Raw genomic sequence first — 13,604 nt, 5'->3', positions numbered from 1 at the left:
TGTTTGTTTTCTTTAATTTATTAATATTATTTATTTAAATAGTAATAACGCGCACCTGCCACTTTCATTTTAGAACAACAACAACAACAATAATTTAACGATCGCTGCTGAACATTTATCTAAGTAAAGACGCACCATATTTACGCATTTTTGTATTGAAAATTTATAATTAATAGCATAAAAAACAAATAATATGAAAGCAAGAGTTTTGTTTCTTTCAAAAATATTGGTATTAACCATTAACACATTCTCATCGCTCCGGCCCTTCTCATCGTTCCGTGACGTATTCAATATTGTAAACCAATAAGAATTTAGCTCGTGCTTAAACATCGTAACCGCACGTGTTTTTGTGAACCGACATTTTGTTTGTGTGTTGAAAAGTGAAATCATGCGAAAAAAGCAGGTATATCACACTTAGTCGTATTTCAACATAATATATTTATCAATAATTCACACTTAAGTCTGTATGACTTATCAGCCGGAAATGTTTTCAATTCTCATTCACAGGCAGCAGTATCATAAATTTCCCCCCCCCCCCCCCCCCCCGGACCCTATCCCCCCCCCCAAATTTAATTGAATATTAAAGTTATTAGCCGCGCATGAGATCGGTTAGTTGTGTAATCACGTTGCTTTTACTGTCTTAACGAATCCAGTTGGATTTTGTCGGCAACTGCATGAGAACATGTGTGTTTTCGATGAAAAAGGTCACGTCCAGTGTTCCACAATCTTTCAGCAATAGGCATATAGTGCGTTTCATACCTTGTGTATATATAATAACAATACAAGGGTTATTTTTTCAAACTGTGTATTTTTGTCAATATTCGTTGTTTAAAAGTCAAACCATACACAATAGGTGTATATTTACACCGGGGAGGGGGGGGGGGGTGAATTTATGATACTGCTGCCTGTGTTCTCATTTACCATTTTCTAAACTGAATTAGGTTAAAATTGAACACAAGAGTGAGTGAGCATGATTCCGGGTGGTTTCACCCTAATACCTGTTAGCCCGTTTGTCATTTCGCCCTATTACCTGTTTGCCCTTTGTCGTTTCACCTTAATTCATACTTGTTTCGCCTACAGGTTCTTTAACCTTTTTTTGGCCCTTATATATATTAGAAGAGTTTTTCAAATACCTGTGGTTTCGCCCTAGTTTTTATCCTCGAGTCATCTGTTTCGGTCGATGTAACAAATAATCAATAATATTTTAGATTTAATACAATTAAGTCGGCAAAATAAACAATATGCACAGCAAGACGTATTTACAGTCCAGGGCCCTCAATCTGTCAAATCCACGGCCCAAATTCGGCCGCATTCCCCGCCCTGAAAAGTATACTTTTTTCCTCTTTTGGGGGGAAAAATTCCCCCTAAAAAAAAAAATATAAAAAAAAATAGATGGATGTCTCATGATTATTATATCTCAATTCTATTTTAATTTAATCTGGTCAAACATACTAAATTAATGAAATAAGCAATGAATATAGTGCAAACATGTACAACAGGGCCGTACCCAGGATTTTTTTACTGGGGGGCCCAACCGAGGAGGGTTTTGGAGGGGTCCCCCCTCCCTATATATATACTTTTTTTAATTTGGCACGTTGCAAGGTGAATTTTAATGCTGATAACAAACGTATTTTGAAGTCTTAAGCTTTAAACATTGGTGTGAATTCACAACAATATTAAAAGCTTTAGATTTCCGAAACTTACAGGTTTAAACTGACGATTATCCACATCAACTCTCGTATTTCTTCCACCATTTTTTCTCACAAATCAATAACGTCACAGTTTTTTGTAATCTGATTTTTTTTGGAAAGACCTTGCCAGTTTTGAGGAAAAACATTGCGCGAAATGCCTAATTTTGGGGGGAAATAATGAAAGTCTTAAATAATCAATTTAACATATTTTACTGTTTTCAAACAAATTCAAGGAAAGAGATAATTTATTTATACAATATTTTTCTACACTGGATCAGGTTAACTTATATAATGAGATCGATTTGTTGTTACAATTGACATTTTTTTTTACCAATGAGCCATTAATAGGTTGATATTACTCAATTCTCGGTACTCAATTATTTTAAATACTGAATTCTGCCAAATTCTTATCTGTTGCTCGGCAAATTTATGAATCTGTTTTTCTTTTAAACAAACATGTTAACTATCTCCTCGTAGTCTTTTTCAGTGATTTCCTTTCAAAAATTATAAATACTCAGTTTTAATACCTTTGTCAGTGTTTTTGTTCCGGATCAAATTCAGGGCCCTATTCTCAATGCAAAAAGTATATATTGGGACTTAAAAATTCCCAATAAAAGGTTTAAAAAAAACACAATTAAACTTTAAGAAGGGAAAAATACGTATAGGGCCTTCTCAAAGACGGAAAAAAACTTGAGTCGGCAATTATCAGACCATAGTCTACGACCTCCTGTAGCAGTTGCTTCCATTCGCTGCACTTATCAAAATACATGTTACATAAACCATCGATAGATGAATCATTCATGATCAAAATGGGGGAATGATCGGGGATGTGTGTACACGGCGATAAGAAAACATTGCCTAGAGGCTTATCTCGATTGGCGAGCGTTAATCCCCTTGTTTATCAGGGACAATAAAACATAGCTGCTCTTTTGTTTTGAGGGAAAGTGTACTGTGGGCCCTTGCACGAGAGAACAAATTGCAGTGGGCCGATTATTAAAAAAATCATAGTTCGACAGCCAGCTGGGGGGGCCCGGGCCCCTGGGCCCATGGCCTGGGTACGGGCCTGTACAAATGTAATAATTAGATAGTAAGTAAAAAATCCCCCAAAAAGGGAAACGCCGCGAAAATTCCCCCTGCTATGGGTAGCGACCCGCTTCCCCTAAAATGGATTGAGGGCCCTGCAGTCCATCAATTCATTTATTGAGATCATTCAAGTGCTTCCCCTTTTTTTCCATAACACCAAGATTCTACAAGGAAAAAAAACAAAACATACGTGGAAAGTTGTGTACTGCGTCACCTGTTTCGATCGATTGACTCCAGACCTAAATATTTTGGCGAGGGTTGTCCTAAAACAGTTACATTAAAATAGTAGTGACTGTAGCAGGCGGCGGCATACTCGAACCTATCAAAAACGAAGTTTCTGTATGATGATGATATTTTGTATAATGAGGAAAAAAAAGTAATAGTAAAAATGATCAAAATGTTGATGGTAATCTATTCAGATTAAACCTGTACTGGTTATGTCCTCATTTTTTTATAAACACTGCGAGTAGCCGTCGATGTTGACATTTGCTATGTACACAAAACGATGACGTCATTCGTCACTTGGATAGAGCGCACGTGCAATAAATCTACCATCGACCGAAATAGGTGACCGACTGAAACAGGTGACTGGACGATATATACAGCGATTCAAAAGGATTTATCTTTAGCTTGTCACAAGCTGAATTCATACTTCCTTTTGAACATTTAAAATAACAACGATGTTTAGGATAAGAAGATAATAAGAAGCACATAACTCGTTAACTGGCAATCTCCTGTATTGTTTTCTGCAATGTTTACCATATAATGTGCACACAACAACTAAAATGTAATCATACTTCCAGTAGGCTGTGAAAGAATTAACAGTAAAACTGAATAAATTATCATTATTAATAAAGTTAAGGGAAATACTTTCCAATACAACCGGATGAGCTGTCTGAATATTAAAACGTCTTTATTTTACGTTGATATAAAAATTAGGGTAAATAACTCATTCATAACAATACTTAACTTTTGTTATAAAATGATGCTTAGTTTATAAGTATAAATCATAGAGATGATATCATTTTTAATTACTGGTAACCCGTATCTGAATATACGGTTGTCACAATTAACATCTCTTTCACACTTGTGGTTGATATATTTCACGGGTTTATAGATATATCTGTGTGTAAGAGGTGTGAAAGGTGTTATATACCTTGTACTTTAATTAATTATTTAATTAAAGTTAATTGGTATGTTTATTAATCGGCTTTTATTGCACTACAAACCTCAAAGTCTAAATCGGTTGGATCTGGTGGCCTATTCTTGGCTCGGTGACGATTTAGAGTCCGCTTTAAACACAGCCTGCCTGTACCACATCTCTGATTTTGCCATCTGTCACATAAATCACAAGTGATGGCGTGTTGGCGAGGTGTGGCAATCTGCTAACAAGAAATACACAATTCGTCTGCCATAAGTACGTGTCGATATATGAATTCATGAATGACGATACCATAGCCATGTTGCTTATTATGTACACTTTCGGCAAATATTTTGAGATCAAAAGATGCATACTAGCTTTAAGTTGATAAAAACAATATAACTCCTTTATAGTACCTTCTTTTAATGTTTCTATGCTATTAATTAGGCAATACTCTGATCAAACGTCTTACGATCTAAGTTTGTTGGATAATTGTAATTGGTCCCGAAATTATTTTAATTGAAAAATCAACTAATCATACCTATGCCAAACTAAGTAATCTTGATACTTAGTTTTTAACATAATGTTTCCGTTAATTTATTGCAATTAGTAATTATTATTATTACAATCAAACGGATAATTGCACAACAATCAAATGTGTGTCTTAGTTTCACATATATGTTAAACAAATACAATTCAGATCAAAATAACATTTACAAAACCATAATAGTATATTACAATAAAATAGGGGCGAAACAACCCACTTGTAAGGGCGAAACAACCCAGTGCGATACGACTTGGGGTGACCTAGGGTGAACAGGTTTTAGGGCGAAACAACCAGATACCAGTGAGCATGGTGAGTGACTACAAAAATGCAAACTTGATCTTTTCCTTTCAGGAGAAACCCCAAAGGTGTAAAAGAAGGCGGAATTATAAAAAAGAGTCAATGGACCTGGCATATAAGGCTGTCCATGAGAAAGGCATGAAAGTAAAAACAGCAGCCAGAATGTTTGGTGTTCCCCATCAAACTCTCAGAGATAGAGTTTCTGGCCACGTGAACCACGACAGTGCAGAAGTTGGTGGTACCCCTGTTTTGAGTGTTGATGAGGAGAAGGTTCTTGTTGATTACATGATCAATATGATGCAGCTGGGTTACAGGCTCACCAATAAGATGCTGAAGTCACTAGCAGGTGACCTCGTCTTTTCATATGGCAGAAGGCACAACAACAAGCCCATGAGCAACAACTGGATTTACGGATTTCTTCGCAGATGGGAAAACAAAGTCCCTTCTCTGTCAGCTAGGAGGCTGGAATCTTCAAGTGCCAAGTCAGCAATGCCAGAAGCTGTTGATCACTACTTCAAAAATCTAATTGATACCTTGAAGAAGTACAATCTGCTAGATCAGCCACATTTAATATTTAACATGGTTGAAACCGACATCACCCCTGAACAGACAGTCACATCACCACATTCTACCACAACATCATTTATTGGATGTGCAAATGCAATAGGAAATGTACTTCCACCATTCTATGTATTCAAGGGAGAACAAATCGATCCAGCATTGATGAACAGTGCATCAGCAGGAGCACATTGTGCAATGTCCGACTCCGGCTGTGTTAATGCAGAAATATTGAAAGAATACCTCCAAAATCACTTTCTTAAATACGTCGGCAGCATGAACACCAATAAAAATCAACATGTATTGCTGATATATGACGGACACTTGTCCATCGATACCATAGAATGGGCCAAGAAGCAAAACATAGTTCTACTTATCCTGCCTGCTCACACCTCCCATCTTCTCCAGCCATTGGATGTAGGTGTTTTGGGACCATTTCAAACGTACTTTAAGACAGAATGTGCCTCATTTTTGACACTGCACATGTGTCAGCAAATCACAAGGTATGACCTATGTAAATTAGCAAGCAGTGCATACCTCAAGGCAATGACACCCATTGACATTCAGTCTGCATTTCGAAAGACTGGCATATTCCCCTATTCAAAGGATGTGGTACCAATCCACAAATTATTTTCATTCGAAAAAGAACCTGATGGAAAAGTGAAAGGTTTAAAAGGTGGACAGAAAGTAGGAAAGACAGTAAATGAACGGCAAATAAAACCATCGCATGATCTTTCCTCTCCCTCCAAAGCATGTCCAACGTGTAAATGTACATGCCAGGTAAAACTAGACGGAACAATTGAGGATTCTTCATCTAGTGAAAAGGAAATCACCGATGACGTCTTCCACTCAAACAATGAACAAGAGGAAAGAAAATCGACAAAGCTTTATACAAGCCATGACACCTCAAAGGACAATCATACATTAATTCCTGAAAGTCAGAGGGCATCATTCAGTGTTATAGATCCCATGGGAAATGAATCTCGGGATCCTACTGACTCAGAGGAAGAAGTAGATGATGATGTACCATGCTGTGTATGCGATCAAATCACTCCGCCTACACTAGGCCATCAACCTTATGCAAAGATTGTGAACTGGGCACAGTGTGACATGTGCGATGGCTGGGTGCATCTGGCATTCTGCACTTCAGTTCAGGTCGTTGGGTTGGATACTTCATTCCTTTGTCCAAAATGTGAATCAGATTAGGAACTTTAACCCACATAATTGAAAAAAACGTGGACTAAAATAGTTAATTGTTGGTTTAATTGGAAAAAAATGTTTTACTGTTATAAAATGAATTGCATATGTTGTAATTAAAAACTTGTTTCTTTTATAATGTTTTTTCTTTTAATAGCAACTTAAAAAAAGAACATGAAATTTAAAAAAGAGTAACTCTTTAAAAATAAAATTGTGTTCTGTGTAATGTCAGACTAAGTTGTTTTTTAGTTTGCAAAAAAACTAAAATGTAGCACATGCTCTAGCCTTTACCAATATAACATAGCAACCAATCACAAGGGATAGATAGATGAGAAAGCGGTTGACTGATATTGAGCAATGTTGGGAGTTAACTCAATCTCCGGTAAATGTAAAAATGATAATATTTTCGTTCATTTTTAATTTTAAATGGACAGTCAACATGATAGTCAACATAATTAATACAAATTCATGGTTTTATTGATTCAAACAAAATATATAAAACCCGATGGGAGTCATAAGGGGACCAGATTGACAGATGGACATGCTGATAAGACAAATCTACAGTCCAGAAACTTTTTGTACAATTTGTTATGAAGTCATAGAACACGACTTCATTACTAAAAAAATTTCATTATGTCAAATTTGTCTGGATGGTTTGAAATAAATGAAAAAGATTATCTATATGGCCTTTTGGGGTATTGTTTGTTAATTGATCTCGTGCTATTATTACAATGTAGTGGCAATAATAAATAAATAATTGTATATAAATGATAATAACATTATGCAATACTTAAATTGCAACATCGACACTAGGCAAAGGGACCAAACCAGCACAATAATTTTTAATTTGTACATAAATGAGTTGTCTACCTTTCTAAAATCTAAAGGTCTTGGGGTGTTTTTATCACTGAAGACATTTCAGACATTATTTGCATTCTTTTTGCTGATGAGGTAGTGAGCTGCGCTGATACTGCGGTCAAGCTACAATCACAATTGAACTTGGTATCGGAATTTTGTGAACATACTGGTATGACAATTAATCAACAAAAGACGGAAATTATTGTATTTTAAGAAACAGAGGTCTGCTAAGATCATACGAACATTGGGTCTATTCAAATAATCCTGTAAATGTCACATCTGTATATAAATATATTGGTCTTCTTTTTACGCCTAAACCATCATGGTGGAAAGCGAAAGAAAAATTTGCAGTCGGGCCCAAAAATCTATTTTTGCTATTTGATCATACCAAAGATTCTTAGGATATTTTTCATGTATGTAATATTTATAATTGTTCGTTTCAATGGTGAAACCTATATTTACATATGGCTTCGAGATATATGGAATAGAATTCTCAGACATTCTTGAAAAAGTACAATTCGAGTATTGGAAAGATTTGCTTGGTGTAAATAAATATGTAAATGATAGCATTGTACTCGGAGAATATGGTAGATTACGTTTTTGTATAGAACATCATGTGAAATGTGTTAACTATTGGTGTAAATTTATTAGTGTGACAGAAAATCAATATCCTATAAATTGTAATATGTTAAAGCGACATGACAAATTCGGAAGAACTAATTGGGTGACGTGTAAAAATATTTTGTACCGTCATGGATTTGGGTTTTGTTTGAATAAGTCAAGATATAGGATATTTGAAAGTATTCTTAATGTCATTTTAACAAAGATTGATTGATTGTGAAACACAGAACTGGCTTGAAACTCTAGGAAATTCATCAAGATAATTTATGATACCTACATAAACTATCTATGTTAAACCTAGAAAAATATTTGTTTATCGATATACAATTTCATGTTCAAAATTCAGTTGCTAGGTTCCGTTGTTCAAGTCATAAATTAGCCATTGAAACTGGTTGACATTTAGGAATTTCAAGAGAACATAAATTGTGTACATACAGGTATTGTTCAGTCTATTTTAATAATAATGTATTAAAGATAAGTTTCATGTGTTTGTTAAATGTCCAAAATTTAACCAAGAAAAGCAAATGTATATCTTTTCATGGTACAATGGTGAATAAAATGTCCAAAATTGTTGCAATCTTATGCAAATTTCTGATGAAAGAAAACTAAAAAGCATTGCTTTTTTTTTTAATGAAATAATGAAAATGAAAGATGATTATAATCTATCAATTCACAGTTTGTAGGATTAATATCAATTAATCATCCTTTGGTTGTATCAATGTTTTGATGTGTTCATAATACCTTTCAAAGTTTATTGAAACTGTTTATAACAGATTAAAAACAAGTAACCACATGTCAACAAAAAGACTAATATATAAGGCATACAGTTTGAACATTGGGCAGATAGCATCTTGCGGAAAACCGTAACTGAACACTTTGGTAAACAATGAACTTGTGTAATTTTATGTATATTTTGTAATTTAAATCATTTTATTGAAAGTAAATTTAGTGTTTGAGTTAATTCCCTTAATGGTGTATTACTCACAAAGGCCAAGAACTTCCTTTGTAAAAACTGCATATATGTACATATAAAGTATGACATATAGTATATACTGTAGTACAATAATATAATGCAACCAGAGATGAACTCATGAAGAAAGGTACATAAGCTTCACATATAAAGTTATTTAAATAATAAAAGTAAATTTCAAGTATAATTTCACTTGCTTTAAATTCTGAGTTGGAAAAAACAAATTTGAAAATAGCAAAAAAATTAAGACAGTTCCAAAAGAAAAAAAAGCAGATGACATTTCCAGTATGTATACACAATAAAAGTATGTATTAATTGCACTAACAGATGAAAATGGCAAAAAAAGACCTTTTCATTTAAGAAACGGTAATATATAAGTAGCATTTGTAATCAGTAATAAAGACTGCAAACTGTCCAAATTTAGGAAAAAATACAAAATTTCCAATTGCTGTCCAAAAAAGTCCCAAAAGGAAAGAAAGAGTAAACAAATAAAATGAGCACTGAATATTTAAAAAATAGACATATTAAAGAATATTGACTGGTAGGTGGGTTTCGCAATTCAGTACCCAGCATTTAAAAAGACCCATAATTGCCAATCTGAAGATTTCATGATGTGAATGTTCCATATTTCACTGTTTTATGCACTTGTTTTTTCCCAAAAGATGCAGTACGGATACTCAAGAGGCAAATAAATATAACATTTATAAATCTATGAGCAAATTAGTGTTTTATAAAATTATAACAAATTATAACATTCAAAACAAGAGCGGTTAATTTAAAACAAAGATTGATTGTATTGTAATATATTAAGGTGCAGGATGACATCTCATTGGGGGGAGTACCCAGCTCCTGATGGTGACTGTGGCCTGACAGCCCTGGACACAGTTACGTCCATGAGGCCTCTAGAGCTTGAAGGACCACGCCTACATCAGCCATCCAAGAGACACTACCCTCCTTCTAATGAGTTAGTGGCTGTTAAGTTTAAGAGTTTTGTTTGCCATTATAGACTGTCTTGGATCATTTGGGCATATCTGTTTGTTCAAATTCAGAATATAATAATTCTATCAGCATGTTATTTTCACTTGTTTAGTGTCTTTCTTTTTAGCTGTGACTACTCAGACAACTTAATAGCAGAAAATAAAAAAAGATTTCATGTATAAGTGAAGTTTAATTCAATTGTAACTTTATGTACTAAAACCTTTCACAGATGTAAATTTACAGCTTTCTATCAATTGATAAACTTTAAACGAATTGGTCATACCACTGACCAACTTTCTGATGCAAACCTATATTGCCATTCAGAGCCCAGACTCAGTTTGGTATGGATCCCCGGGTGGTGCACACCATACAGCTCCTGCAGCATGCCCGCATACTGAGGCAGCTCATTAACAACATACAGAGCTCACAGCAGGAGGTAACTCTTTCAGTGCTGGAACCGAATTTTGAAGGCCTTTGCAAACAGTTTGGATCCAGATGAGACGCCACAGAACGTGGCATCTCATCAGGATCCAAACTGTTTGCTATGCTGATAGTATTTTTTGAAAAATAATAATTTTAGAAATTCAGCAAACAACATTTTAGCAGACAACAAATTTCCCAGCATGCAAAGGGGTAAACATGCACGATTATGTGCTGTCAAATGAGAGACATGGAGGGATTTAAAGGTTGCAAATGTCTCTACATGCAGCTGGCCAGGCTCAGTTGGTAGAGCGCTGGACTGGAAAACTGATGATCGTGGGTTTGAATCCTGGCCGGTCCATATAACATGTTAGGTGATTGGTCATGAAATTATATCTTCAGCCATTTTCCCCCTACCTTTTATTCAAGTAAGCTGGCATCAGTATGCGCACTAAATACTGGTAAACCAGCTTTCCAAGGAACACTGTAAATAGGTTATTTCCCTTTAAAAAGTACATGCAACTGGATATTAACTTTTTAACATTTGTAACAATTTTAATTTGTTTATTGTTTTAGCTTAAACCTTATTATTAACCAGGTTTTTAACCAGGTTTTTAACCAGGTTTTCCAAAGGAAAAAACTGGTTATTAGATTGGCGAATGCGGGCGGGCTGGCTGGCTGGCTGGCGGGCTGGCGGGCGGACGGAACAAGCTTGTCCGGGCCATAACTATGTCGTTCATTGTCAGATTTTAAAATCATTTGGCACATTTGTTCACCATCATTGGACGGTGTGTCGCGCGAAATAATTACGTCTATATCTCCAAGGTCAAGGTCACACTTTGAGTTCAAAGGTCAAAAATGGCCATAAATGAGCTTGTCCTGGCCATAACTATGTCATTCATTGTGAGATTTTAAAATCATTTGGCACATTTGTTCACCATCATGGGACGGTGTGTCGCACGAAAGAATCACGTCAATATCTCCAATGTCGCCACGACTAAAAATATATATTTTTTAAAAACAAACTTACAAAGGGGGTTAATTTTGTTTGTTCATTTCAAAAGTTCAGTTTGAGTTTTCTCCTTTTATCAGATTTTTTTTTCACAATGAAAACCTGGTTTTGTGACAATTTTGTCCCTTGTTATATCTCAATTGCATCGAAAGCCTAAGGCTTATAGAACACTCTTGAGTCTGTTTCCTGGGCTTATAACCACAGTACTCGGTGTCTTTGAGAAAGATCTAGAGAACGCTTGCAGACTGGGGATCGAACCCTTTGACAAAAACTTCTATTTGTTTAAGAAGTCGTAAGTGATGGGATCTTTAAATATGGTGGAACTATGATACATAATTTAAAAGATAACCTCAACTTTTAATGTCTTTCACATATCTTAACAGATATTAATCAGCTGATTGAAGGCACTATACTGTGCTCAATGTTGGCATGTTGTGTGCTCATTGTTAGTACATTGTGTGTGCTCAATGTTGGTACACTGTGTGCTCCTTGTTGGTACACTGTGTGTGCTCCTTGTTGGTACACTGTGTGTGCTCATTGTTTGTACATTGTGTATGCTCCTTGTTGGTACACTGTGTGCGCTCCTTGTTTGTACACTGTGTGTGCTCATTGTTGGTACACTGTGTGTGCTCATTGTTGGTACACTGTGTGTGCTCATTGTTGGTACATTTTGTGTGCTCCTTGTTGGTACACTGTGTGTGCTCATTGTTGGTACATTTTGTGTGCTCCTTGTTGGTACACTGTGTGTGCTCCTTGTTGGTACACTGTGTGTGCTCCTTGTTGGTACACTGTGTGTGTTTCTTGTTGGTACACTGTGTGTGCTCCTTGTTGGTACACTGTGTGTGCTCCTTGTTGGTACATTGTGTGTGCTCATTGTTAGTGTGATGTTTGCTCATTGTTTGTACATTGTGTGTGCACCTTGTTGGTACACTGTGTGTGCTCCTTGTTGGTACACGGTGTGTGTGCTCCTTGTTGGTACACTGTGTGTGCTCCTTGTTGGTACACTGTGTGGGCTCCTTGTTGGTACACTGTGTGGGCTCCTTGTTGGTACACTGTGTGGGCTCATTGTTGGTTAATTGTGTTTGCTTCTTGTTGGTACATTGTGTGTGCTCCTTGTTGGTACATTGTGTGTGCTCATTGTTAGTGTGATGTTTGCTCCTTGTTGGTACACTGTGTGTGCTCCTTGTTGGTACATTGTGTGTGCTCCTTGTTGGTACACTATGTGTGCTCCTTGTTGGTACATTTTGTGTGCTCCTTGTTGGTACATTGTGTGTGCTTTTTGTTGGTTCACTGTGTGTGCTCCTTGTTGGTACACTGTGTATGCTCCTTGTTGGTACACTGTGTATGCTTCTTGTCGGTACACTGTGTGTTCTCCTTGTTGGTACACTGTGTGTGCTCTTTGTTGGTACATTGTGTGTGCTCCTTGTTGGTACACTGTGTGTGCTCCTTGTCGGTACATTGTGTGTGCTCCTTATTGATACACTGTGTGTGCTCGTTGTTGGTACACTGTGTGTGCTCCTTGTTGGTACACTGTGTGTGCTCATTGTTTGTACATTGTGTATGCTCCTTGTTGGTACACTGTGTGTGCTCATTGTTGGTACACTGTATGTGCTCATTGTTGGTACACTGTGTGTGCTTCTTGTTGGTACATTGTGTGTGCTCCTTATTGATACACTGTGTGTGCTCGTTGTTGGTACACTGTGTGTGCTCCTTGTTGGTACACTGTGTGTGCTCATTGTTTGTACATTGTGTATGCTCCTTGTTGGTACACTGTGTGTGCTCATTGTTGGTACACTGTGTGTGCTCATTGTTGGTACACTGTGTGTGCTCATTGTTGGTACATTGTGTGTGCTCCTTGTTGGTACACTGTGTGTGCTCAATGTTGGTACATTGTGTGTGCTCCTTGTTGGTACACTGTGTGTGATCAATGTTGGTACATTGTGTATGCTCAATGTTGGTACATTGTGTGCCCTCAATGTTGGTACATTGTGTGTGCTCAATGTTGGTACATTGTGTGTGCTCATTGTAGGTCAATTGTGTGTGCTCAATGTAGGTCAATTGTTTGTGCTCAATGTAGGTTAATTGCGTGTGCTCAATATAGGTTAATTGTGTGTGCTCCTTGTTTGTACATTGTGTGTGCTCATTGTTGGTACATTGTGTGTGCTCATTGTTGGTACATTGTGTGTGCTCATTGTTAGTATAACGTGTGTGCTCATTGTTGGTACATTGTG

At 36.3% G+C, this 13,604-nt stretch overlaps 3 protein-coding genes across 8 annotated transcripts in view; all 3 read left to right on the top strand.

Annotated features, from left to right (window-relative positions):
- Positions 1 to 13,604, top strand: part of LOC127877325 (uncharacterized) — a 218,465-nt gene that overhangs the window by 162,895 nt on the left and 41,966 nt on the right. The gene's annotated exons all lie outside the window — the stretch shown is intronic.
- LOC127877326 (uncharacterized) overlaps positions 1 to 13,604 on the top strand; it is a 218,236-nt gene that overhangs the window by 162,666 nt on the left and 41,966 nt on the right. The gene's annotated exons all lie outside the window — the stretch shown is intronic.
- The window catches only part of LOC127877328 (STAGA complex 65 subunit gamma-like), a 231,612-nt gene that overhangs the window by 205,538 nt on the left and 12,470 nt on the right, over positions 1 to 13,604 (top strand). For 2 of the 4 annotated variants that reach the window (XM_052423058.1, XM_052423057.1), the window contains exons 1-3: positions 6,420 to 6,472; positions 9,775 to 9,927; positions 10,266 to 10,377. In XM_052423058.1, coding sequence (XP_052279018.1) covers positions 6,435 to 6,472; positions 9,775 to 9,927; positions 10,266 to 10,377 — 303 coding nt within the window. In that variant the 5' untranslated portion in view covers positions 6,420 to 6,434. Of the gene's footprint in view, positions 1 to 51; positions 124 to 6,419; positions 6,473 to 9,774; positions 9,928 to 10,265; positions 10,378 to 13,604 lie in introns of those variants that run through there. The other 2 variants (XM_052423059.1, XM_052423061.1) reach the window with 2 other exon arrangements.

This window comes from Dreissena polymorpha, chromosome 4 (genome assembly GCF_020536995.1).
Source record: "Dreissena polymorpha isolate Duluth1 chromosome 4, UMN_Dpol_1.0, whole genome shotgun sequence".
NCBI classification, from domain to species: Eukaryota; Metazoa; Mollusca; class Bivalvia; order Myida; family Dreissenidae; genus Dreissena; species Dreissena polymorpha.
The sequence above is the reverse complement of the archived record's forward strand: the minus strand, read 5'-3'. Positions and strand labels throughout refer to the sequence as shown.